The sequence below is a fragment of the Aphelocoma coerulescens genome, assembly GCF_041296385.1.
Source record: "Aphelocoma coerulescens isolate FSJ_1873_10779 chromosome Z unlocalized genomic scaffold, UR_Acoe_1.0 ChrZ, whole genome shotgun sequence".
Taxonomy (NCBI): Eukaryota; Metazoa; Chordata; class Aves; order Passeriformes; family Corvidae; genus Aphelocoma; species Aphelocoma coerulescens.
The window spans coordinates 48,128,490-48,155,687 of NW_027184085.1; the positions used below are offsets into that span (position 1 = coordinate 48,128,490).

At 44.5% G+C, this 27,198-nt stretch overlaps 3 protein-coding genes across 6 annotated transcripts in view; 1 reads left to right on the forward strand and 2 right to left on the reverse strand.

Moving 5' to 3' along the window:
• Positions 1-4,841: 4,841 nt before the first annotated feature.
• DNAJA1 (DnaJ heat shock protein family (Hsp40) member A1) lies at positions 4,842-12,478 on the reverse strand. The gene is made up of 8 exons (XM_069000943.1): positions 12,215-12,478; positions 11,930-12,107; positions 10,745-10,849; positions 10,415-10,642; positions 8,920-9,034; positions 6,877-6,992; positions 6,215-6,315; positions 4,842-5,442 (listed from the first exon to the last, which is right to left on the reverse strand). The coding sequence occupies exons 1-8, from the start codon at positions 12,344-12,346 to the stop codon at positions 5,227-5,229; spliced, it is 1,191 nt and encodes a 396-aa protein (XP_068857044.1). The 5' UTR covers positions 12,347-12,478; the 3' UTR covers positions 4,842-5,226.
• Positions 12,479-12,672: 194 nt separating this feature from the next.
• APTX (aprataxin) lies at positions 12,673-22,752 on the forward strand. 3 transcript variants are annotated; one of them, XM_069002519.1, is made up of 8 exons: positions 12,673-13,022; positions 13,716-13,852; positions 14,566-14,612; positions 16,261-16,572; positions 17,962-18,021; positions 20,927-21,153; positions 21,967-22,070; positions 22,373-22,752. In XM_069002519.1, the coding sequence occupies exons 2-8, from the start codon at positions 13,723-13,725 to the stop codon at positions 22,525-22,527; spliced, it is 1,035 nt and encodes a 344-aa protein (XP_068858620.1). In that variant the 5' UTR covers positions 12,673-13,022; positions 13,716-13,722; the 3' UTR covers positions 22,528-22,752. The 3 variants fall into 3 exon arrangements, with proteins under 3 accessions (XP_068858620.1, XP_068858621.1, XP_068858619.1); XM_069002520.1 differs by having other exon boundaries at positions 12,673-13,009; XM_069002518.1 differs by lacking the exon at positions 12,673-13,022 and having other exon boundaries at positions 13,764-13,852; positions 16,170-16,572.
• The window catches only part of ELP1 (elongator acetyltransferase complex subunit 1), a 38,306-nt gene continuing 30,937 nt past the window's right edge, over positions 19,830-27,198 (reverse strand). The window contains exon 36 of one of the 2 annotated variants that reach the window (XM_069002517.1): positions 19,830-20,106. In XM_069002517.1, the coding sequence (XP_068858618.1) occupies positions 19,991-20,106 (116 nt within the window). In that variant the 3' untranslated portion in view covers positions 19,830-19,990. Of the gene's footprint in view, positions 20,107-25,781; positions 27,188-27,198 lie in introns of those variants that run through there. The other variant, XM_069002516.1, reaches the window with a different exon arrangement.

Genomic DNA, 27,198 nt, shown 5'->3' on the forward strand with positions numbered 1-27,198 from the left:
TTTCATCCTAGTCCTTCCTCTCAAGATCCTGGACTTCACCATCTCATGATTACAGCAGCCAAGGCTGCCTTTGACAGTCCCAACAAGCTCTTTGGTTTTGAATACGAGGTCCACCAGAGCACCTCTCCTGTTGGTTCCCCTATCAGTTGGGTCAGGAAGTTCCCATTGATGCACTCCATGAGTTTCCTGGATTGATTATCACAGAATTGTTAGGATTGGAAGGAAATGCTGGAGATCATCTAATCCACACCCCTGCCAAGGTCGGGTCACCTAGAGCAGGTGGCTTTTGAATGTCCCTGGAGAGGGGGAGTCCATGTCCAATTCCAGTGCTCTGCCACCTTCAAAAGAAGTTCTTCCTCATGTTGAGGTAACCTCAGCTGTTCCTCATATGGCCTCCCCTCAAGGCCTTTCACCATCTTCGTTGTCTCCCTTTGGACACTCTCTAAGAGCTCAATGTCTTTTTTTATATTGTGGCACCCAGACCTGCCCCCAGCACTCGAGGTGAGGCCACCCCAGTGCAGAGCAGAGCAGGAAAATCCCCTCCCTTGCCCGGCTGGTGATGCTGTGCCTCATGCACCCCAGGACACAGTTGATCCTTCTGGTTGCCAGGGCACACCGTGCAATTCTCACCCATAAACTCTCAGCTTGTTCATTTGTCTGTGGGTAGAGCTAGATACCATTTGCTCTCTCACGTAAAGAGAAACTCCACCACCTTGCTTCTCTGACCTTCCTCTGTTCTTTCTAAAAAGGACATACCCATCCCTGACGATATTCCAGTCGTGAGCTATCCCACCATGTCTCAGCAGGCATTGCAGTGAGATCATGGCCCTGTGATCGCACATATATTTCTAGTTCTTGTTTATTCCCCATGCTGCATCATATACAGACACTTCAGGGGTTATCAAAGAAAGGGGTTCCCTAGAAGAGATGTGAGAGGATTCACCATAGCCATGAGCAACAATGAAGTGTTTTGTCCTTTGATCCTCAGCTTCAGGGGTAGCCAAGGTACATCTTGAGGAAGGAACCAATGGCACAATCATTGCCACCTTGGACCCCACTCCTCGAGTCCTTCAGTTTAAAGCCCATCGGACCACACTGGCCAGCATGCTGCCAAAGATTCTGGTGCCCTGTTTTGGCCAGGGGGATGCATTGCCCCATAACAGGCTACAATCACAAAAACACAGCCCACTGTTATAAAAGCCAAAACCTTCTCAACAGCACCCGCCATGAAGGCAGCCACTGGTATGCACAATGTGTCTGCCTCTGGCTGTCCCGATTTCTCTAACAGGGAGGACAGATGAGGAGATGGGCATGGGGATGTTTTTGGGATGGGACTTCGGATGTTTTTCACCTGCCTCACCAGGGCTTTATAATCTTCCTTGATCCCACCTATTTTTTGGCTTGTGGTATCGTTTGTACCTATATGAAAAAGTGATGGAGATAGTGGTCCTGACAAGTCAGGGATCCCAGCTCCTGGATGGCAGGATATCCCTCATGACTGTCTGTCAGGCTGGCAGATGGACAACTCAATGCCCACTAAAATTACTTGATGTTTCTTTTTACAGTAATCACCATGCACTGCTGGTGAGGTTCTCTTTGTTCACCTTGCTCATGGGCATCTAAAGCCTTTAAAGCACCAGATCTGCATTTTTTGTCTGCGTGTTGAAGGGTGGAGATTGAATTGGAGCCCTGCTTTTGTGCCAGGGTGCAAGGTGTCTCAGGCTCAGTGGTATCCATTGCAGGTATGTGGTTCTGAGCCCACATACCTATCTCTGCTTCAGCCTCTCTAGTACTGCACAGCCAACTGACTGTCTCTTGCCATCCAGCCACCTGCTGCAGCTGGTCATCCACCTGTGCATGCTTTGTGCAGCTACCAGCCTTTTCTTCAGAAGTATCTGGGCGTCCATTGAAAGTTACCACCTGTACTGACACCTCCTTCCTCACCAGTTCTGTCCGAGTGGAAGCATCGGGCTTCCCAGGGGCTGTTTCAGTAGACACACTGGCTTTGGCTCTGGAATGCCCACCATGACAGCAGAGACCAAAAGCACTTAGCACTTATCTGATATGTGGATCTACTTCTATTATTAATAGTAGTATTAGTATTCTGTGTTGTGTTTTCCTGACAGCACTTCACAGGGTAGTTGAAGTCCCCCCATTCTTTGGGCACTCTAACAGTGCTCATCTTACCCACTAAGAAAACAATGAGCCTGGCATTTGCTTATGTGTGGTTTTGGAAAAGAGTGGCTTAAATCAAACCTCACTTTTAATGTGCTTTCCTAATGCTCTGAGGAGGAATCAGTCACAAACATCTCTTCCCAGGTGAAGCTGCTAATGAGAAAGTCATAGGGCAAGTTGCTTGCTTGCTTGACCTTGCATCACACGGCAAAGGCAGAGCAGATTTGGGATGACTGAGTTTACACCCCTGGGTTGAGCCAACCTCTTCCACTGCTGCTGGGTAGCACGTATTCAAAACTATGGCAAGGAGAGGACCTGTAGTTTAAGGGCTTTGAAAGCAGAAGCAAAAATCAGAGTCAGTTCTTAAACGAGTCTGCAGTGGGTGTTCTTAGTTTCACAGCCAACCTGTGCAATAGTGGAGCTGCTAGTTTTATGGGAGAAAAATTAAGTCCTAAATGCCTGGTGCACAGTGAAAAGAATAATTGTAATAGACTAAACTATAAGCTTGATCATATGAATTAGGTGGTGTTGAAACACTGGAAGTAATTGCAAACTCAGATTACAATAGGTCAGGTTACTACACCAGTACTTACAGAAACAGCCATTTTGTGCTACTGTATCCTCAATTTCTAGAGCTGTCCATTCGGTTCATTTCCCCAAATTGGAAACTGTATCCCACATACAGCAACAAGTCAGGAAAAAAAATCTTCATTTTTCAGGGGCATAGAGCACACCTGCTTTCTCTAACTATGATACCTAGAATAGAGAACAAAGGAGCTTGGAAGAGGCCATACCTTGTATTTGAAGCTGTAAGGCCTGGGTCCTTCCTGCTAGCTCTTGCCATCCAGTGCTTTTTGACAAAAGCTTACTCTACTGCTGCCAGTATTTGTTTGGGACACAGATTTTATATAAGTAACCAGCTCATTTCAAAATGGAATACTAACCTGGTGGTGTTTCTGCTGCCCTTCCTGCACTAGCAGTAGCATCTTTCCCTGGACTGCTCTGCTAAGGCTTCTAGAGGCAGCTTCTGGTCAGCCACTCTCCTCCTGGAATCTGGACCTGGCCCATCCTCTGTGGGGTCAGCAAGAATGAAGCACAATTGTCCATGGTCTCCAAAGTCAAGAATATGACCTCAACTGTGCCAATGCAGCTATGGGTGTGGTGAAAGGAAAACTAGTGTTCCTGAGAAAATAAGTCTATGGAATGGTTTTTTTTTTACTATAATACACAGTCATCTGAAGCAAAACCATTGTTATCCTCAAGGCTGTGAATGGAGTGTTGCTTGCCCTTGCTGTTTTGATCTAATAGTTAAGGAAAAAATAAACAAGGGTGCGTACTGAGCTGAAAAGAAGCAGTGTATTTTACTGCTGTTTAAGTCTCAAGACAGCTGTGCAGGACTCAACCCTTGCCAGAGGTAATTACTTTTGGTTTCTCCCTTCAACTCAGAGAAACCATCCTAGTGATAGAGCACACAGGTGCCTGCAGGTCACATTTTTCAGCTTGCTGATGAGCTCACTCAAGTAGAATTTGGAAAAACACTTGGCCTACAGAATTTTATTTCTGTTGAGGAAGAAAACAAGTAGGTGAAACATGCAGGTGAAAGATCACAGTTCTCTAGGTATCTGAAAGGGACTATATTTGAGGTACAAAACCCATTGCATACCAGCTGTCTTCATAAAATGAAGCCTGTTAATGCTTAGATGAGCTAGAGATGTTTTTATGTAAGAGCTTCCAGATATTCAAGTTACAACACATGTACTGCCACGCAGCAGCTACTTAGACGAGTTCTCATGATACTTTTGCTTCAAAGCAGTATGAAAAGCGTAAGCTCTGTCCCTAGCCAGATGGTTGAGCAAGACTAAACTACCACACTGGAGGTTAAATCTGGACCTGTCTTCTCAGCATATTTTCTGAAAGAAGGTTTTTAAGATTTTTCTGTGAATAGCTGTCTAAAAAGATGGGGGTAGTGTTTTTAAACCAACATCTGGTCTAAGAAAAGAGGCAATGAACAATTTTGTAATTATATCAGAAATGCTTCATCTACAGTAATTAGAACATTCATACAGAAATTTCAAGAGTCAGCTTGAAATAATGCACACAATACATTAATTTCAGAACATCCTAGATGCATTGGTTGGTGGTACTCACTGAGCTTCTCTCCTCTGCAGGATCACATATACCCACTAAGAGGGCTAGTACTGCTTTCCGTAACACACGCACACACACACCCACAATTGAGGGGTTATCTGATTTCAGTAATCAAGGTGGAAATCAGGCTTCACCTAGCAGCAGTCTGACATTCCAAGCCACCTGTGTGCTGCCAAATCCTAGAGGATTTTACTAATGTGCAATAGCAAAGGCAGCTCCAAGCAACCACTGGCTCCACAGGCGCAGGACAGCAGCCAAATGGGAGTCACCCATAAAACACAGTGAGCTCTGGGGTCAGGACCAGTGCTGGCACAGGAAAGGGCTATCTGACCTCACGTGGAATAGCTTGGAGAGCTTGGGGATGGCATGATTTAACGGGCCTGTGAAGACTGACCACATCTGTGTCAGCCTCATGTACCATGTGGTTGCATTAGAGTCGGTTTGTACTTAACAAACACCAGTACAAGCCCAAATACTGTTATCCTAATTGGTACAAAACTTAACTACATCTTACCATGGATTGTAAGTACTTGTGCATACTTTATTCACAGAGTATAAGATCTAGAATTCCTAAAAAGCACACCACAGAATCTTAGTTGAAGCCTGGGCAATTGCACACATACAGGAATTACAAGGTTTGGAATAAAAGACAAGCAGGTCAGGGAGTTTTCTGGACCAAGAGGCAGGGGTGAAGTGCAGTCAACTTCATATGAGCTTGCATCCTTGAGCTTTATACAAATTGCAAAGTCAGTTTAATTACTTAGTTTATTTCTTTATGCTTTTAGAAATAACTATGGCTGGATAGAACAACAAATAGCAGGAGGTGAGGGCAAACTGCTTGTAGTCCTTCACTCATCCACTACTGCATACAAAACAAGCATCACAAGTTATTCACTGGCCCATTTATGATGTCTGGCACTGAACACCACCTCTAGGCTGATGGTCATCTTCATACACTTCTCCATTATAGTGGTGTTTTTGCTTTTGAGATGGATCAAAGTCTACTAATTCCACCTGTTCCATTTCCTCAGTTTCTTCTATCTCCTGCCTTGCAGGTAGCAGTTTTTCGAGTAAGGACAGCTTATCTGAGGAGAGGAAGCCACTCTCTGGGAAGATGACCTGAAATCATCAAGAACTAAGGTTACTCAAGTCTATCAGAACTGGTCTTTTATTAGGTTAAATAGTCCTTCAGGTTAAATATCTGCCAAAGTCAGCTTTTTCACCATAGGTGACTTTAATTTAGAGCTTAAAAAAATTATCAACATTAAAAAACAGCTTAGTAATGCCTGCACAAAGTTAGCTTCTAACTCTGGCAACTCGATCAACATCTTTCTTCTGCCTCAGGCTGCCCTCTGGAATCACCCACAAAAGCAAAGTATATATGTAATATAATAGCACATACAATTACATATTTATAATGGCATATACAACTATGTATTTTTATATATAAAACAAAATGTCAGCATTAGAGATGTGGTTCAGTATCTTTCTTCTGCCATAGCAGATGGGGCCCACTGCTATAACTCCCAGCATTACCTTCTCCCCAGGGAAGAAAATCAGCAGTTTCCAGCCTACTCTTCTGCTCTAGCACAGAAGTCAGTTACTCATCCATCCTTCCTACAGGACAATAGAAACTAAAGAATATGTCAAGCAAATGGAAATTCACAAGGTTGCTAAAGAAACTCCTCTGGTACCTAATGTACTTTGAGCACATAGTGTTCCGGAAGTTTTCTCTTTGTTCTGAACTGTAATTCTGTTTGATGGATTGCATGTTCTCACCATTGTAAAGAACAAATACCAAATCTCTTATTGACTGAGGTAGTGCTTATTGGCAAAATTTTGGATGGATGTTCAGTCCTGAAATGCTGTGGAAGTGAGTTGATTCACTTACCCTGAACTCTATGATCAGACGGCCTTTTTCATATGGTCTGCGATAAATTGGCATACCTTCATTCAATACACACTTAATAGCCCAATGCTCAACAACCTGGCCTAAAAAACCAAAACAAAAATTAACAGAAAAGGAAGGGATCCATGAAGGCAACAGAAGCAGCTTTAGTTACAATCCCCTTCAATATTTACGTAGCTTTCTACGTTGTGTTTAGGCAGCAACACCAACATGTAGTAGTCTGATAGGAACTTACTGCCTGGTAACGTCTGAGTAGGAAAGCAGATTGATGTCTACATTACATTCCTGTAACCTTGTTATGCTTCCCAAAGGAAGCATACTTACAAATTTATTAAGTGCTCCATCGCTTCCAAGGCTGAAAAACTGGTTTTCAGAGACCCACGGCCTTCAATTCTCATGAGATATCCTCAGGATGCAAGTATGTCCATGAGGTAAGGTCTGTTACTATGTCACGCAAAGAGAAAGTTACTGCTGACTGCTATGCAAAAATCCTTTTTTATTTTAAGATTTGTACTGCAAAGACTAGGGCAAAGAACTTGACACACACCCCTTTTACATCAAGATGGGATGTTTCTGTTCCTTTAAATTTCCAGCTTAAATTACTGTATGCTAGAACTTCCAACAGAAAGTAAACCAACTCTTACCAGGATGGGAGGTAATAATAATAGTTCTGTTATCCAGCGTTGTGATAGGCTTTTGAAAGCCACAGAGTGCTTCAACCAGTTGAATATCCATACACAGAAACAGATCTTCATCTCGTCTAAGGCAGAACCAATCAACAACAGTCACAGTGAGAGAGAAACAGTACAAGGATCATACCCAATGTCAGTATTTAACTTGGAAATGATAATAAGCTGTAATTACAACTGAAGCCCAGGCAATTAAATAAAGAATACCAAATACTAATGTTGCTCCTCAAGCAATTACCACAATGACACCACCCCTGAGAGCCATTACGATCGTGTCAAGCTATCTGAAGTGTTAGAAGTGTATATTGAAAAGAAGTAAATACAGCAAGGCCTACTTGCATCCAGTTTCACTTCACTGCTCCTTCCCAATTAAAAAGAAAAAAAATCTCTCAGCCTCATAAATACTGAAACAGGGACAATTAATTCCTTTCTTTGTGTAGATAAATACCTTCTTAATTGCACCACCTTGCACTACTGCTAATCTGTAAGGCTCCAAAGATTTATTACAGGGGAAGTTTGAACAGGTAATGGCCACTCTGGGTAATGATACAAGTACCTTTTAGAAAGTACCAAGAAGTATCTGGAATAGATAGAATTAATTGCTTTAACTGTATTCTGACTTCAGTATGGCAATGCTAGTGATTGTCTACATGTTCAAAGGCTACAAAATCCTTCATCTTATTCATGGAACGTAGAGCACTCACCCTGTTTTTAAAAGGTCTCTGGCAGGAGACTTGAAAGAAAAGCTAATTTTAGACTCTGACAGGAGAGGAGGAACATCCCACTTGTGCAAGAGCATGACCTCAGAATAACCCCACAAGATCAGTAATATCAAGGGTTATCAGAACTGAAGGCAGTGGGCGAAAGATAGACAAAAATAATTGAATAGAATTGTGACTTCAAGCCCCAGGAAACCATGAGAACGGTTTGCCTATCTGATTCAGTGTCTGGTTTCACTGGAAGTTAAGAAAAATCAGCTGAGTAAGCTCATACAAAGCAAACAGAACTGATTCTTAACCTGTAAGCTCAGTGTTCCTTGGCACAGAATTCTGGCACTAGCTTAAAGTGCGCAGCACCATACACGACAGTCAGGCAGACCAGCTGCAGGTTTCCCAAGAACCTTTGGCTCACCATTCCTATTTACAAGCACAAGGTCAGTGGTTGGTGCTGAAACAACTAAGTGCTTTCTCTAAATCTACTGATTCCCTTGTAACCACTCTGAACAGTGGCAGTGAAACACCAAATGCAACACATTTCTGCGAGACCATCAGCAGTGGTTTTAACGGGACCAAAATGTAGTGGACAGACTAAGTCCACAAACAGTAACATGAAACAGGGAGGTGTGCAACACCGAGCAGTACTGCCTGGGAACATGAAATAGTTGAGATGTGGTCAGTGTTACTTGAGTCACGTTTGCTTTCACAATAAAAACCAGACAGGACCATTATCGTGCCCCATAGCACTCAGGCAGGAAATGGAAGTGAGGGAAACCACGTTTGATCAGAAGGGTGCACGCTATACTGAGTAAGTTTGTCCTAAATAAGATCCATGAACACATATGCACACACTCCGAGTTTTCTGTGCCTTGAGGCCAAGTGGACAACAGCTGCCTACACTAAACAGCAATTTTCTGAGCTAAGTAATTGAGAGCAAGGAAACAGTCACAAATATTCAAAACTACTAAACAAAATCTCAGTATTTCAATGAGTTCTTAAAATTAAAGATTTGTAAACTCTTAACTGTAACTACTTTTGTTTGCCTTCTATCCCCTTCTGCTGCCAAAGCTCACAGGAGATTAGTCCATGCTATTAGAACACAAGTGGCCAGACTAGTTGCACCAGAATTACCCCACCTCAGCGCTTCTCTGACCACCCAAACTCATGGCTGAGTGACACTCCTATCTCCTGACACTCCACTACATACAAGATGAGTGGTAACCAGGGAAGCATGTGAAAAAACATCACAGGAGATAATGTAAGAGGATTCAGAAGTCTTTACCTTTTAAATACAGAGTGGTCATTTTGATCCAAAACAATAATAATATCCCCTGGCTCCAGACCTGGCTCTTGATCCCCTTCACCATGGAATGTTATTTTCTGACCATCCTTCATTCCTAGTGCAGAAAACAAATAAACATTTTTCTTATTTTTAAGATAAAAGCACTAACAAAAAACACTTCTATAGGCATGAGCTGGTATCAAGATATCTCTGTATCTTTAAGCAAGAACATCATAATCTTCCCTTGAAGCATTTGTTTTTAATTTTTTTTTCAATCCACTCACTTGTTCAACAGATCTTAGTGGTGCTAACCTGAATTCAGTGTTATGTCTCAAGACCATCAAGTTTAACTGTGCTGCCAAAAGACCCCCCAACATAAAGTCCTGAAGGGAAATATTGTCAAAACAGTTTTCATTATATATACAGATACAAAAAAGAAAGCAGAAATATTGTGTATAAACTGTATTTCAAGAGAAATTGACCTCAGCTTCTTCAGTTTTATAAATATATGGCACATCTCCTTATGAAACATGCTCTTAGTGCCTCCAAGTCCAAGAAGCATTCCCCATGGACTGAAAACCTCCTGTAAGAAACTCATTTCATCCACACAAAAAGTCTATCTACCGAAAATACTAGCTTTCTTATGCTAGATCAGTCTCTTTTTCCTTCCTTCTAGAAAAACATTCTTCTGGTAAGACTTCCCTCTTCAAAATGTCACTAACATATCCCTACTAGTCCTTGCATTTACTATTACTGTAGGATTTCCCCTACAAATTCAGGCCTTGCATAAGCTCTCCTTACACGTTTAACAGTTGCAGGTGATAATCATGAGCAAGTCTGTAAAAACCATATACTTGTCAGCTTGCTCTTACAAGCTGCACTACTCCAGAGACTTCTCCCACCAGCTTTTGGGCAGCCCTCTCAAGAGAGATGCATCTGTCACTCAAAACCATCACGTTCACACATCCCATAGAGGGTTTGCGTACCAACTTGCATTTTGCCAGGCAAGGAGGTTATACCTGCGCTGAGTAGCACTGTCAGGGTTGTGTAGCCAACAGAGTTAGTTCTAAGCACGAGAGGCTTAGCACTGTCTCTGCACCCTATCATTATAGCAGACCTGGTTCCCCCTCACACTGAAACACAGCAGAAGTGATCGGAGTCTGCAACGTTTCGCTGCAGGCAGTGAAAACTGATTAGACTACCTGATCACAAACTGGGCTGAGAGTGACCTGAAAAATAATTCACTGCTTATAATAATGCAGGTTTTGGAATTCATTCTTAGTTATGTGCCAAGTTTAGAAGTGAACATAGAGGTAGTCAACCTTCCCTAGAAACAAGTCAACTTTTTATAAGGCAGCAACAGTTTTACTGTATGTGTATTCAGCAGCGTTACTCACCAAATCAACACCATGTATTTGCTAAAGCTTCTGTTTTAGTGCTGCAAAGTCAGTCACTATATCCAAGTTCAATACTTCACCTCAGTAAGACACCTCACCTTTGTCAATGTGAACTTCTAAGATCTTCTTCTCTCTAACAATTTTTCTGCCATTGCAGCTCTTACACCGGTCCTTGGGGCTGATACGCTCCCCATGCCCCTGACACTCCATACACACAGACTGGATTTGTTGCACCATTCCTGGCCCGATCTGGTGAATTCTGATCTGCATGCCTGTTCCCCTGCAATTAGGGCAGCACTCTACTGCACCTTTCTTACCACCACGACCTGAGAATGAAAATTGGAGATGGGTGATTATGTGCTACCAGGAAAAAAAAAATCCCAAAAAGTGTAAAAAAATCTTTTGTTTAGTTTCAGTTTCAAAATTACCTTCACATTTGTCACAGATAACATTTTTCTGCAGTGCAAGTTTTCTCACTGCACCATTGTACATATCTTCTAAACTTACTGACAACTGGTGGACCACGTTTTTACCTGTAAAAGAATGCAGATATTTAGTCAAGTTTGGAAGCTTGGTCTGCACATCTCCCTGTCAAGTCATGATAAACCAAGTGTGTGGGCTTTAACATCTTGTTTCAATAGAACTTTGTCTTGTTTTGCTGGTATTTGTCAAAAGCCCCCTCCCAGCTGCTGTCATAGCAGGTAACAAGTGCCATGGCTTTGACTCTGTTAAAGTCAGGAAAGACCTTCTGTGAAAGTACAAACAGTAACAGCAACAGAACACAGAGAACCTCAGACATTTAAGTTCTATAATGCAGGACTTCAGTTTTAACAGTCACCGAACAAGTCTCCAACAAACAAGTGAAGGGACTCTGTCTGGAATTTCCACTCCAGCAGTTCCTCTCATCAGGTGACTTTCTGGAACCAGAAATGAGCAATTATATTTTTACACTCAGAAAGTTCTAAGGACTTTAACTTCTGTAGGCTTAGTTTTGCAAAGGATGCTGAGCTCTGGGTTGTTAGGAGTACTTTGACACAACACTCGTAACACTTTGATACAAAATATTTTTTCTTCCCTTTTGCACCAGATCTGCACTAAGAGGTGATGGGGTCAGCACTGCTCTTAACAAGTTTAAAGTTTTTCCCAGTGTGATTAAACTTGAGCTTAACTTTTGAGTAGCGTTTTACTGCAGCTTGAACTTAATTCTACTGCATGGTGCGGGAACATAGAAAGGTTTCCCAGACTGAACCGGATCTTGATCTCTTGTTTATATAGTTGCTTATACACTACAGTTATGGTAGCTTAGTTAACAGGTCATTTTAAGCTAGGTTACCTTTCCATTTCCTACTCTGTTTACTAGCCGAGGTTACACTCAGATAAAGGTTCTCCAAACACAACATCTGGTTAGCGATTAACAAGGGACAATGCACAGGAGACCAAACTACCACTGTACGAACCAAACGCCCTCCCTTGTAGTTTCAAGCGTTAAAGGACAACAGCGTTCTCCAATTTTGAGATTAAACCTGTAACTTCACTTTAACTCTTTTTAAATTCTTACACCTACGGCATTCTCCTCAGAGATCTGATCCCGTCTACCCCCGCCGACACGTTACCTCGCCTCTCCCTCTGCATCCTCCCTCCGCCGCCGAAGAACATATCGAATATGTCCATGGGTGACCCGAAGCCGCCACCAGAGCCGCCCTCCTTGATAGCCTGCTCGCCTCCTTTGTCATACAGCTCCCTCTTTTTCGGGTCCGACAGCACTTCGTAAGCTTGGGAGATTTGTTTGAACTGCAGAAAGGACAGTCACCGGCACTCAGGCACCTGCAACACCCCCGGCGGGACCCCCACCTGGCCCCCTCCCGCCCGGCCCCACCGCCCCGGCCCGTCCCGCCAACCTTTTCGCCCTCATTGGGGTTCTTGTCCGGGTGGTACTTGAGCGCGAGCTTGCGGTAGGCCTTCTTAAGCTCCTCGGCGGACGCGTTGGGCTTCACGCCCAGCACGTCGTAGTAGGTGGTCTCCTTCACCATGGCGGCGGCGGTGGCGGCAGCGGCAGGAGGCCCCCGGGGCGGCGGGCGCAGATCCCGCTCACCGCTGCTCCGATCCCGACTCTTCTGGAAAGTTCGGGCCGGTCCCGCAGCCCGGCCGCTTTACAGCCGGCCCCACCCCGGAAGTCCTGCCCCGCCGCGCGCCGGGCCCGGGCGAGCGGCTCACCAATGGTTGTTCCGGACGGGAAGGGGTCTGGCCAATCAGCGCCCGCCCCCGCCTCCCGCATTGAGCGCGGCCCCGCCCCGCCCGCCCCGCCCCGCCCCGCGCGGGCGGTGGCTCCCTCCCCGCCCAGCGTGTGCCTCGCGTCGCGCCTGCGCGCCGGGCGGCTCCCGCCCTCGGAGGCACCGAGCTGCACCGGGCACAGAGCGCCGGCCCGGCCGCCGCCTTCCCGGCACCGCTCCGCACCTCTCCCCCCCGCACTCTACGCGAGCCTGGCCCCACCGCCGCAGAGGCTGGCCGGCGGTCCGGCTCGCTCCACCCCACTGCGCCTGTGCCAGGCCCCAGCGCCCACCCCCGGGTGCGCGGGCCCACTGCGCCTGCGCCGAGCCGCGCGCCGCGGCGGGAGTCGCTACCTGGTCACGTGGGAGACGCGCTGCAGCAGCTGATTGGCTGCCGGCGGCGGCGGCGCGAACGCCTCGCGCGCGGTAAGGGAGAGGGGTACGTCCCGGCGTTGTCATGGGAACGAGACCCACGGGGATGGGGCCCACGGGGACGGTGTGCCGTAGGGATGCGGGGTGTGTGGCACTGCCGGTGTTACACTGGGGACGGAGCCTTGCCTTCCGCCGAGATGAGCTCACCACCACAGAGCTGGGAGGAGCAGCGCCGAGCACTGGGCAGGGTGAGGGTGAGAGATCTTTGCTGTCCAGGGTCAAATTAGTGTAAACTTGAGGGTTTCATAGCATGGTCCGTGAGCTGCCTGTTGCTGGATGAAGCTATCCCGACCCTCTCGTCCTCTCTTCTGCTGCTCTCTCATGTTTTGGTGGTTAAGTTAATCTCTCAGATGAACTCTTGATTCAATGGGAAACAAATCACGTTTTTTTTCTGGGTAAGCTCTTCTGTCAGATGGAACTATCAATCCAACTGATTTTTCCAATGTAGAGTTCATGGATATGAGAATGTATGGTAAGGTAGGAAGCAAAACAGGATTGCCCTTTCAACAGCAACCTGCTCTTAGATTATGCAAGTGCTAGTGACATGCTTTGCCTTGAATTTCAGAAACATGAACCCAGTTAGCAGAATTGGCTCAGCTAATGGATGGGCTGGCAGCAGAATTCATGGACCCTGTTCCACAGGAAGGTGGCCCATTGGGAGGTGTTGTGTTGGTAACACACTGTTTATTTTGCTCTATAGCACAGTGATGCGTGTGTGCTGGCTCGTGGGGAAAGAGAAATGCACTCAGCGAGTGAAACTGCCACACTTGGAAGCCGTGGTAATTGGGCGTGGCCCAGAGACTGGGATAACGGATAAGAAGTGCTCACGGCAGCAAGGTAAGGTGGTTTAGCTCAAAATTTCTGCATGCAGCAGCAGCTGAGCTTGCCTCGTTCCTCTGTGTGGTCTGCAGTGTTGCCTGGTTCTTGAAGTCATCAAACACTCTTAATAAGCACTTGTGGAGATCTCTGGGACCTAAAAAATCAGAGACATCCAATGACAGGATGTCTGCCTCTGTAAACTAAAGCAATGAACCTTAATGTGAGTTCCCAGGCCCACAGTTGTGTTTCTCTGCCTGCACCCCTGCTTCATGAGCAGCAGTTCTTTTCCCTAGTATTATGCCAACTGACTTTTTGCATGACTTGTTATTTTATACATAAAATAACATGGTCTTGGAGAATATATGAAAATACCTGTCATCTATATCATCCTGCACACTTTCCCTGCCTTATTTTCTCTGCCTCTGAACACAGTCTTGCTCTCTGCCTTATTGTCACAGAGGGCTGGTAAGAATATCAAGAATATGTAGAAGACATCAACAGAATCCACCTTTATTCTGAATTAATTCCACCCTTAGTTCAGTGTATGGGTTGGCTCTGTTTTGCCTGTTGTCCTGAAGAGACGAGGCAGAAATATTCTTGGCATACATTCACAAAGATCAGCTTCAGAAGGAAGCAGATCCTCAAAAAAAGGAGTGTTTTCTGCACTGGGTGGTTCAGCAGAGTTCTTTTTATTTACACTGTTTTATGACACTTTGTTGTTTCTTTTGCAGTTCAGTTAAAAGCAGACTGTAACAAGGGGTATGTCACAGTTAAGCAGGTAGGTTTTCATGTATGGATGTACAGTATTTTTGATACTTACTGGGATGGTTGTTGTACTTAACTCTACAAATGCTCCAAGTGATGATTCTGATCACTGGGTCTGAAGGACCTGAAGCTATCTTATCACCAAGGGAGATTACAACTAGTGGCCTTCAGAAGTGAACTTTTTTTTCTTAAATGTGCACCTCAGTGAAAGACTGCACTATTCCTTCCAGATACCCTCCAGTCTAAGCCAGACTTGAAGCATCAGAGAATGTGCTTGTGAATCCTCAATCAGTTCTTTAAGGTGCTGTATTTGGGAGATTTTGGACTTCTTCCACTAAACTTGCTTATCTTCCTCCTGAGCCTTAAACTTCGTAAGACGAGGCAACCTTTGTTTAAGGTTGAAGTCCTTGTGTTAATGGGACTACACAGTTGTAGAAGGTTTTTGTTTGGTTGGCTGATAGAGCCAAAGATGTGGTTTTCTGGGAAGGGATGGGATGTGAGACAGCACTGCAGGCATGTTGTGCTACCAGCTGCATGGAGGCAGGCCTTCCTCCTGACACTTATGAGGCCCAGTATCTCTGAGATAATATGAAGGGGAAAATCTCTGGTGCTGGTGTTTGTGTGTGTGTGCCCACAGCATCACCCTGTGTGGACGACACAACAACATGTTCTGCCCACCGAGGGGTAACGCCATCTCTCAAAATGCCTCCAGAGCTCACTAAGCACAGGCACCCCACTAGTATCTGATGAATCCTGCAGAGATCTCTCGGAGAGTTTTTCACAGAAATCAACACTAGTCATGATTTGAATATTATGTTAATGGAATCTCAAAACTGGGAATACTTTCTGGTGGTGGGTGCTAGCATGTTTTCTCTGCCTGTTGAAGAGTTGCTTCCCAGGTGAGAGGCGTGTGGCACAAGGTTCCAGTGATCAGTTGTTTGATACTGTATTATTCACTGATGGGAAGCATCCTTGACCTGAGTGAAACTGCAGAACTGTAGACAAAAGAGATCCTGGCTGGAATCAGGCATGTGCTTCATTGCAGTGAATACCAAGTGAGAGGTATAGTATCATCTTGTGGAGCGTGCAGGTATTGTAGTGACAAAGCTAATTAAACACTCTCTGACAGAGTTCATCAGTCACAGGAGAGAGCTGGTTTCCTAAAGCCTGTTTTATGCATAAACATTAACAAAACATTTTGCTGAAGACTCCTGATTTTCCACCCACATGATGAGGCAAATTCCATCTATCAAGCAATCACTGTACGTTGCCTACACCACAGTGCTACTGCACCAAAATAATTCACTAAAACTACTGTTACTCCTCAGAAATAGTTGCTAGTAGTTGTGTAATAGGTTACTAATTTGTGAGGGAAGTGCAGCACATGTCATGCTGTAATTCCGTAGCTGCTGCAGACCCCCGGCTGGCTGTGACACCACGCCCTGAGGCTGTGTGCTGACAGCTGTGCCTGCAAGACTGGGACACAAGGAGGTGTCCACGGGTCTGGACTGCCTGGCCTGCTAAAGCCAGTTGATGTGGGCAGTGAATACAAAATGCATTTGTTTTCCAGGATAGTGGTATTCCAGGAGAATGGAGCAGAAGTTGGTGATTCCACTTACACCATCATTTTCTACTGTTTTTCCTTCTTCTGTCTACCAAAGATAGGGGTCAACCCAACTAGTGTTGATCTTGTGAATATTGGCAAGGATGAAGTGGTGAAAATGAAACCAGGCCAAGTTCTGCATATTGTGAATAATCTTTACCCCTACACGGTGCAATTTGCTGAAGAGTCTGGGAAAACTGTTCCACAAGCAGACAAGACGCCACATGAGGACTCCTGTGAGAATGATGATACAGAGCTTGTGCCCAGAAAAACAATGAAATTGGAGATGGTGGATACACAAGGCAGTTCTACAAATCCCAAGCTAAGCAATACCAGTGTATCTACACATGAAGGAACTTCGAGAAAGCAGGCAAGTGTGTTGGTATTAATACTTGTGCTGTTTCTCCTGGGCTTGTCTCCTCCATGAAGAGACATGGTCTTCCACGTTTGTGGATTCTGCTGGTGGGAGGCATCTCAGGTGAACCCACATCCTCAAAGTATACAGAGCATGAGAGGTGTTACGTACTCCTCACATCACCCAGACCCTGGGAAAGTTACTTGGGACCCATTCTAACCTGATTTGAGGGTCAGGTGTGTGTGAGGGGGCTTCCCTGTAGCAGATGAGGATTTAATCTCTGGTTTCTGCTGCAGTTTCTGGTAAAAGGACAGTCTACATGAGCTCCATTTAGCTGGAGTTACCCAAAGACACTGTCCTGGCTCTTGAATGGTTATCTAAAAGCAAGCGTACAGAGAATGAAACAACTTGAGCCTTTTTAAAAAGTTTGTTTGTTTGTAATTGCATGGGGCTTTTTTCTCCTCCTGCTTTGTTCATTCCATGTGGCAGAACCATGTTTACATTAGTGAATGCTACTGGCCAAAATCTTTGAAAGGGAGTTTTTAGCCCTGGACATGGACAAAATAAAAGACCTTAATGCATTTGGAACAAGTGCAGTGCTGGAGGAGAAGGCACAGAAATGAAACCCCTCAAGACAAAATTTTAGTCTCAGGTTGCCATGAGTTAACCACTTATTTCATTTGTGGACTTGGCCTAGTTATATTAGGGCCAGACTTGTGGTGGAATGAGCAGGGAGACAACGACTCACATTGTTTCCCTCCCAGCTTATACTTATGTTCAACTTAAATAGCTTGAACCTCTTCCTCTATAAGTATATGATTAATATCATTGCTGATCTGAACAGCTAAAAATCTGTTTTGAAAAAGGTGCACTCAAGGCACGCCTTCTATGAGGTGTTCAGTAACCAAGTTAAGAAACAGCTTGTATTGGTTTGATCCTCCTGTACCTTTCTTGTTTTCTCTACAAGCCACTGCACAATATAAAAAAATCAGTACGTCTAAGGATAAGGCCACATAGCACAACTACTTTGTGCTGTGCAGAGCAGTATGGGATAGGACAGTTAATGGAGATTTTTGTTCTTTCTTTGGCCCTTGCGATTCCTGAAGCAGAGGGCCTTATGCCATGACACGTGCAGGCAAATTATTAAATTTAAACACATTTATAGCTCCCTGTTGTTAAATTTTGAACATTTGGAATATTGAACTTTTCATCTTCATAGTATCTTGTTAAAAGTTTTCAAAAGTAGCTGGTGTGTTGGCATTTTACAGAAGGGAGATAATTCAGCTGTCATTCAGCTGTTATTATACTTCTCTATACTAATGAATGTTCTTAACTGAATCCTTTAAAATACATAATTGGATGCTTAATTGTCTTATAATTTATTTTTCCCATTCTGTGCTATAGGAACATTTAGGACACTGGAGTCAGGGTCTAAAGAGCTCCATGCAAGATCCAAAAATGCAGGTGAGAGCTGTATACTTGTACGTTACAGCAGATCCTGTCTAGCAAAGCTAAATGAGCTTGCTTTCTTCCTTCTGCAATTTGCAGAATCTGGTTAATCAGTGGAGTCCTGCATAAGGGCTGAAATGTACTTGCATCTCTCTGTAGTAACATTAACTTGGGAGTCTCTACTGTACTGATTTTGCAGAGTGTCATTGTCTTAAGTACCTTTGAGCCCTCTGTACTGTGAGATTTGGCCAACAGATTTCAAAACGGTTGATGGGAGAGCAGGTGAGCCATGCAGTTGCTTTGTTTCCTCAGGGAAACCAACTAAAACAGGGTTGTCATTTGAAGCTGATCAAGTCACAGAGATTCCCATTTTCCAGCAGTCAGCATTGCCTTGTTTCTTAGTGCAGTTTCCTGGTTCCCAGCAAACTCTTAACTTTCACACCTTTGTTGACAGGACCTCACCCCTGGTCTCACTGGGCCCCTTCAGGTGATGATCACTGTCAGGCTGAAAATAATTTAGAATCACAGAATATGTTGAGTTGGAAGACACCCATCAGGATCATTGAATCCAGCTCTTAGCCCTGCACAGGACATCCCCAAAAATCCCACCATGTACCTGAGAGCATTGTCCAAGCGCTTCTTGGACTCTGTCAGATGTGGTGCTGTGGCCACTTCCCTGGGGAGCCTGTTCCAGTGCCCAGCTACCCTCTGGGTGAAGAACCTTCTCCTGATATCCAACCTAACCCTCCCCTGATACAACTTCAGGCCATTCCCTTGGGTCCTCTAACTGGTCACAAGAGTCTAGATGTCAGTGTCTGCTCCTCCTCCTCACAAGGAAGTTGTAACTGCAATGAAGTCTCTCCTCAGTCTCCTCCAGGCTGAACAGACCAAGTGACTTCAGCTGTTCCTCATATGGCTTCCCCTCAAGGCCCTTCACCATCTTCGTTGCCCCCATTTGGACACTCTCTAAGATCTCAATGTCTTTCTTATATTGTGGCACCCAGACCTGCCCCCAGCACTCGAGGTGAGGCCACCCCAGAGCAGAGCAGGACAATTCCTTCCCTTACCCTCCTGGCAATGCTGTGCCTGATGCCCCCCAGGACACAGGTGGCCCTCCTGGCTGCCAGGACACTGCTGGCTCATGTTCAACTTGCCACTGACCAGGACCCCCAGGTCCCTTTCCATGGAGCTGCTCTCCAGCATCTCATTCCCCAGTGTGTATGTCCAGGGTTGCTCCATCCACATGCAGAATCCGGCACTTTCCTTTGTTAGACTTTGGCCCAGCCCTCTAATTTGTCCAGGTCTCTTTGCAGGGCCTCCCTGCCTTCAAGGGAGTTGACAGTTTCTCCCAGTTTAGTGTCATTGGCAAACTTGTTTTCTACTCCTTCCAGTTCTGTGTCCAGGTCATTTATGAAGATGTTGAAGAGCACAAGGGCTGAGGATGGGGCCCAGTGGAACCCCACCAGTGACAAGTCACCAGTCTGATGTCACCTGATTCACTGTAACCCTTTGTGCCCAACCTGTGAGCCAGTTCCTCAGTTAGCTGATAACTGAACAGAAGGCTCCAATTTCTTGATTGATTTTTTTTAAGTGTGAAGTGTTGAACTGTATAGATTTGTAGGGTAACTGAATGCCCATTGTCCTAGAATTGCCAGCACTTTCAAATGAGTCTGTCTATAGGGAATGGTAAAACTATGGAAATTCTTGCTTACTTTTTGAAACATGAAGCTTAATTTTCATCCCTGAAGCAGAATTCCATATAGTATTTACCAAAACAGGGCTTTCTTGACCCAAAATATGAGCAGGTTTTAAAACTGTTCTTTTAATGTTAGACACAAATAACTGTTTATGACTGAAGGTCAGCTTTATTAGTTGTAGTTTCAATCTGAATACGCAAACAATAGAACTCCTATCTTTGCTTTTTAATCAATTATTAAATGGCAGTATTTCTTTCTTCTGAAAAGACTTGAAAGTGATCCTGTTCCTACTGGCTGCAGGAGCAGACACTAACATGTATATAAAATACCTTGCTACTGAAAGAATCAGTCCTGTGATTTGTGTACTGATAGAATTTTAATCTTCCTTCCTGTAACGACCAATCTGTATATAAACATACGAGAATAATTAGCAAAGGTGACAAAGACATCATCCATCTCTCATCAGCAGATGCACTGCTAAGAGACCAGAGACACAATACACAGTTTTTCCATCACAACCTGACAGCTTTTTATTGCTGGGTTCTCTCCACTGTTGTCCACAAACTTCCCAACCATTTCTCTTCCTCAGCTGCATTGAATTGTTGCAGGAGGCAAGACAAAATGAAAACAGGAAGAAGGGCACAATAGACAAGAATCTGTTCTCCATCTTTTGAGTGATCTTACAAAGCAGCACACTGGGTAGGATGAATTGAAATAGCTCAGACTTGAATGTTTTTGTAATGTTGGTAGAGGTCTGCAGCACACTGCTGGTAGCACGTCTGAGATTTGTGTTTCACTCCAGAAATCTGTGACAGATGTGGCAGCCCAGTGCATTCCTACATGTCCTGTATTGAGCACAGTGTTTTTGTTTGTGACTGCAGTTTGAATGTAACCTGATGGAAGTAGAGCTCCCTAGGACTCACTATTATCTTGGTCCAGGTGATTTTCAAGAGTTCATATCCACCTGTAGCTATGGTTAACTTACTGCAAAGTAAGATGAGAAAGCTTTTTTCCTTTTATAATAAAGTATATGAAAAAGGATGCTTGAACACTTCTCCATAGCTACCTGATATATGTTATGGAAGAAGGTGCTTATCCCGGAGCAACTTAGTTCCAACAAAAGTTCTCCTTGGATAGCATCTCTCCACTAAATATAGTGCTTATAGGAATAATATGTTTAACTTTCAATCAGAAAGTAACCTAGTTATTTGGTTTTTTCCAAGGTTTACAAAGATGAAAAGACTGTAGTCATCAAGGATAAATATCCCAAAGCACGTTTCCACTGGCTTATCTTACCATGGGACCCCATTTCAAGCCTGAAGTCAGTCACCAGGGACCACCTTGAACTCCTGGAACATATGCATGCAGTTGGGCAAAAAATGATTGAGCAGTGCCCTGCCAGAGAGAGCCTGGAGTTCAGACTGGGCTACCATGCTATTCCCAGTATGAGGTAAGACCTAGAGGAGACACCTGGTGGAGGTGCTGCTTTTCCAGTTACACAGATTTGGGGCTAAATCTGTGAGGGGATTTGGCATTGCTCAAGAACAGGCAATCCTCAACACTACAGACAGCTCAGTCAGGGTGGAGGCCTTTGCTTCACACTGCTGTATAGATCCCAATGGACTACACGGGCCCAGTGGGAAGTGCCTGTTGGGCTCTGCTAGCAGAGGCTGGTGCCTGGGACTGTGGAATGCCTGTGGTCCAGCCCCAGTAAAAGGGGCAGTGCTGCCAACACCAAGGCCTAGGGCATCCCCCTCCCAGAGCACCAGTGTGGGATTAGAGACTGACTCCTAGACCTGTCGAGTCCTACCTGATACTGAGCAAGGATTTGAGTCTTGTGTAAGTCCAGACCTTAGAATGTCCAAGTGCCTTAGATGCTGCAGGCAGTTGTTCACCAGTTCTTGAATGAAGCTTTTGGACACTGGTAAGTCCAATTCAATTACCCTGCAAATAATAAAACTTTGGTTAATTATTAAGCCTTTAATAAACCTTTGGTTTGTTAACACTCCTGTCTCCGCCTTTTTGGAAACTAGCAGGAGTATAGTAGTGAGGGGCCAATGGAATATGCAGAATAGTGACCCTGACTGCTTGTAAGTGAAATGCTTGGCAAGAGAGAGAACAGACTGTTTCTTGTGTCACAGGGTCAGGACTGACCCACAAGGCTGGCATTCTGCTGAATCATGTTTGCAACTGATACATCTGCAAAACAACTTTGGGCATTAACCTTCTTCTCTCATATCTATGTTACCTTTTTTTTTTTCAGTCAGCTACATTTGCATGTAATCAGCCAGGATTTTGATTCTCCGGCCCTGAAAACCAAAAAGCACTGGAACTCTTTTACTACAGACTACTTCTTAAACTCTCAAGGTAGTGATTAGAAAAAGTATTTCATAACATATAATCCTGCTTGCAGGTTCTGGCTTTGGGCTTTTCTTCCAAATAAATGTGCAAGTCATACATTTTATTGCAGTAAGTGAAAGGTTTTATTTAATTTAAGGTATTGGGGAGTAGCACCCCCAATAAAAGGCAACAAATTTTTTGGCTGGTTTAAATTAGAAGGCAGCAATGACACACTGTGCATGTGAAACTGTGCACAGAGATTTGCAGTGTCATGTGCTTCATGACACTGTGTGGTCTTGATACTGATGGTCTCTTATTTTTATTCCCAGATGTGATAGAGATGGTAAGAAGCAAGGGAAAAGTGATGGTGAAAGACGGTACCTCTGAACTTCTCAAACTTCCCCTCAGATGCCATTGTTGTAAACAACAGCTGTCCACAATCCCACAGTTAAAGGAACATCTTAGGAAACACTGGCCAAAATGATTTTGCAAAAAAGCATCTTTCAGTCTGTCTTCAGATTTCAAGCCAACACAAAGACCACCAAATGTTAATGGAAATGTATGTTTGTTGACTGGAATGACAAATGTAATGTGGGGAAAAGTAGCCTGGAAACAGCAGCATACTAATTTAATAATAGCTTCAACAAAAAAACAAGCCCTCTTCTTTCTCCCTACTAAAAATATAAATAAAGTGACTTCTGACCTTGAAGCTTTTTGTTTGCAGCTTTGTTGTGCTACAGCCACACTATAATCTGTAAGTGGACCAAAGTCTGGACGAAGTGCTTTGTTTGGATGAAAGGATTTATTTTAATTCAGAAGCTGAACTGAGGCCAGATGTAGGTTTCTACTGAGATGAAACAATGATTTAGAGGTCTTTCTCTTGATGTTTTCTGCCTACCACTGAAGTTCCTCCTAAGTGCTAATCTAAGCTTTATAATGTGTGCTTTTCACATTATAATGAACCAAGTTCATCAAAAGGATCCTTTTTTGTCTGATTTAGTTAATTTCAGTAAAACATATGGAACGTTGCCAAATGCAGTGTCCAGTATCTAACTCAAGATTTCTGTTCACATTCTCCACTTGTTTCAAAACTGTTTTGCCAAACCTTGTCATTTCCCACTTTTCTGGGTCTTCAAAGTATTTATTGTTCTCCTGTGCCTCACTGTGCAAAATCTTCTCTTAAACCATTCATCTTTCACCAGAATGGGGTACAGTAAGGTGAAGGGTTGGCCATGGCCTAATTTAAAACACCAGTCACACTTTAGCTTTTGCTGACATCAGTAATATTATGCCTTAAATTACAAAACAAAGCTTATAGAGTAAGGAACAATGACAAAAGCACAGCCAGTCTGTGAATTCATTCTTGACACAAACTAGGGCTTCAGCTAGCTCCAGAGGTGAAGCGCTAATGCTTTTCAACGGGAACTAATTTGGACCAAGGCCAGTTGCGAATGCTGGAGAGACATGGTCTTCCTCATGGCAGACACAGGCCAGAAAGGGAAGCCATGCTTCTTCACAGTGAAATGCACTGCTTATGGCCCGTGGCCCATCCCATCTGGGAGGGAGTGGTGGTTTTAGTACCTCTCAGAGCAGGTCTGAGTGACGCACAAACTGCTGCAGTCCACCTCTGTGGGAACAGCATGCAGCTATTCGGGTCACAATTGCCACACACTCAAATACAGAGCACGATTCTGAGGGACAAGCCTATGTATGATGTAAATCAGTGCCATCACCAGGAAAACCACTGCCACCAGGGCTGACCCCTGGGGGAAGGATGGCAGCACGTCCAGCACTCGCTGTGTAAGGTCACTGCTGTGTGGGAAAGGTCTGCAGGAATGGCAGCAGTGGGCATGAGCTCTCTGAAGCCAAGGGACAGGCACCTATAGGCAACCAAGGGTAGCCTCAAGGCCGTGAAGGAAACTAGGGCACAAGACGTAGACATTGGCACAGGTTACTTCATGCGTGGCTTTGCAGGGGACCCACAGCCTTCCTGTATTTTTTTATCGACAGCTGGTAAGTCCATACAGGAGACTGTGAGCAACCAATACAGCATCTTTGTTGGAAGAGAGCTTCAGAATAGCAGCATAACCTGAACACTCATCAACCAGTGATAAAGCATCTCCCTTCCACCCTTGGCTGTAATTAGACCTCTGCTGGAGCTGTATTTTTTGTGGTATTGTTACAGGAATGAGGCCTAAAGCCAAGGAAGATACAATAAAGGACTTTCCATGAGATATGCCATGAGATACGTGGTGAAGGGATTAACATGGGCTGCTGGTAAACTGATGGGGTGATAGATTATCAGGTGGAGGGCAAGATGACCCTGGCCACTGCACCCATCCAGGTAGAAAAGAGAGTGGTGCAAGAGTTCTGTTCCACCCTTATGAAAACTCCACTGCCTTTGTCTTCTTTACAACTCTCAATACTCATTTACACCTAAAGTGGTTGTCTCCCCCTCCTCCCCGTTTACAACTGAAGTAACAGAGTATTTGACTAGAGTCTCATCTCTGCTTCTCCCAAAAAGAATAAATTTATCCTTTAAAAGCCTCCAAGGCAGAGGATGAGAACATGACCACCTTGCAGACAAGTCAAGGGACTTGCTCCTCTCTTCCCAAAGAGCAGGGATGCCTCTTTGGAAAGATCTGTGCCTCCGACTCCATTGGAATATACCCAGGAACACTTGTACATAGCACTGTACACTTGTATTTTGCAAGTGCATTTATCACTGGCAATCTAACAAGAACCGATAATCTGTTGCTCCAGTGAACCACACTATTTGTGGATCTGTTCATGAAAGCTCCTACTGAACTTGATGGATTTCTTTTCCTTTTGTGTTTAATGAAGCTAATCAGCAGACAGGTGAAAAATATCTAACGAGAAACAGGCTTCCATATAGCCACATTTGCTCAGAGGTTGAGACATTTTTAAAGTTAACTCCATATTTCTGCATTAATGTCTTTCTTTCACTCCTGGTAACTCCATCTGTTTGTAGGAGCCTCCACAGAATTTGTAAGAGCAAATTCAATATGTCTGCAATGACAGTAACTAAAGCTGAGTATATTTCAAGATTACATGCATCACTAAGAAAGCAAAAGAACATGCCATCAGAAATCAAGGGAAAGCAGACTCTGAGCTGCTGCTGAGAAGAAACTAAGGTTCAGCAACTGCAGAAGTTGTAAGCAGGACATCCCCCCTTGAGGCTCACAGACACTAGGTGCTGCTCCCAGCTTTGCTGCTCCTTACTTGAAGTTCAGTTGGGAGGGAAAGGTGTAGGGGAAGGCAAGAGTTCAGTGATGAATGATTTAGAAGATGGGTCTTTCACTTGGACAGCAGATTTAAAGGGGTTTTGCCTTGGTGGGAGAATGAGAAAGTATGCCTAAGACAAAAGGGTCTTTGACTTTCACCATCACCACAATGGAAAAGCAAAAGCAGAAGAAATCATACACATACGTAGGCACAAACACAAATCCTCAGTAAGCCAGCAGCAATTTTACCTTCTCTTGTGTTCTCTTTCTAGACAATAGATTAGGTTGTGCAAGACCTCAGCATTTCCTGGCATCAGGTTTAGGAATGTTAAGAATTACTGGAGTCAGTGTCACATTTCAGTTGCAGGACCAGAGCATGAGGAGCAGAGACTCCCTCATCAACCCTTTCTCCAGATCTGGTAGATGGCTTCTATATTTCACCATGGACTATGCTCTGCTACCCTTTTGAAGACCAAGATCCTGTGAAACACTCTTACCCTGTAAAGTCTTTCATGTGTTTTGCCATCTCAAAAGACTTTATTTACTCTTGGAGAATCTCTTTCCAGTGTAGTCACAGTACTTGACAACAGGCTTAAGCCATCCCCACACCATCCAGAACAGGCCATGTAACCCAGAACAGCTGGAAACGAGATCTGCTCCAATGCTTCACACTGACAAAGGACTTCTTACCACTCCACTCCAGCAAGCCCAAGCCAGCACAACGCATCTGGTGCAAGACCAAATGGCCACCCCAATCTGATGGAGCTCTTGTCACACAAAAACAGCAATCTGCAGCACTGGACATGTGCATGCTGTGCAGTCAGAACACAGCTTGCTGTTGTCCTATTAAACACCTCCAACAGACAGGAAGCACCTTGTTTGTATGCTGTTTTTCTGCAGCACCCATCAGAAATGGCCTGCACTGAACACTGCAGCTGCTGGGCCAAAATTAACCAAGAAGGCAATGCTACCACTGAAAGGGTTTCCAGCCTTGTCACCTTCCTCTGTTCCCAGAACTGCTGCTGTTCTTGCATCAGATTGCAGAAGTATTCTGGGGTAAAACCTAATTCTCAGTATAAGACCAGTTTCCAGATGACAGTTCTGCAATAGTGCACAGCATTATCAGGGTACAGCTGCTGATCTGTCAGTGCCATAGAGCAGCGTTAGTTGATCTTTGAACTCAGATAATTAGAGTAGTATTACCCAGCAGAGTGTGACACCAGCACCTCCGCCCTGCATTTATTCATGTTTTTCTCTGTCCAAGACCTCCCTGGTGTGAATGGGCCCAGTTTCAGGACAGCAATGGCTGCTGGCACTGAAGGATTCACTCTGATACAACAAAGCAATGATGAAAATCTGGTATCAGCAACATCCAGCTTCAGCAGAGAAAACGCAAAATTTGTTTAGCAACTACAGCAATTTGCTTACAGGTGAGTTCTCTAAAACATGCTGAAGTGCTTAAAATGTGGCCTGTCATCATGGCAGGTAACAACTCTGGGAGGGAGTGATGGCAGAGAAGATAACCCATCCAATAGTGGTGGGATTGCTTCATCCAGAAGGGGGGAAAGTGGTAGGAGCTTTCAGAGCCGCACACCCTTTTGCTCCCCAGCCTCACAAGACACTTTTGCAATGGGACGTGAGTGGCTGTGCTTGTAAGTTTGACACCATACAGGTCACAATCACAGCTGCACAAGGTGGAGGGACCCTTCACTAGCACAGCCCTAAGAACAGTGTATCAGAAACATCGGAACAACAACAGCTTCTGTAAAGATATAATGAAATTATATGAAAAGTTGGAGTTCAGAGTCCACAAGGATTCCTTGGCTTTCAGTTACTGGAGAAGATGCAGTTTCCACTGTAGATTTTTACTGAACTTTGGTGGAGTCAGTACTTCTGGATCTGAAAGGCAA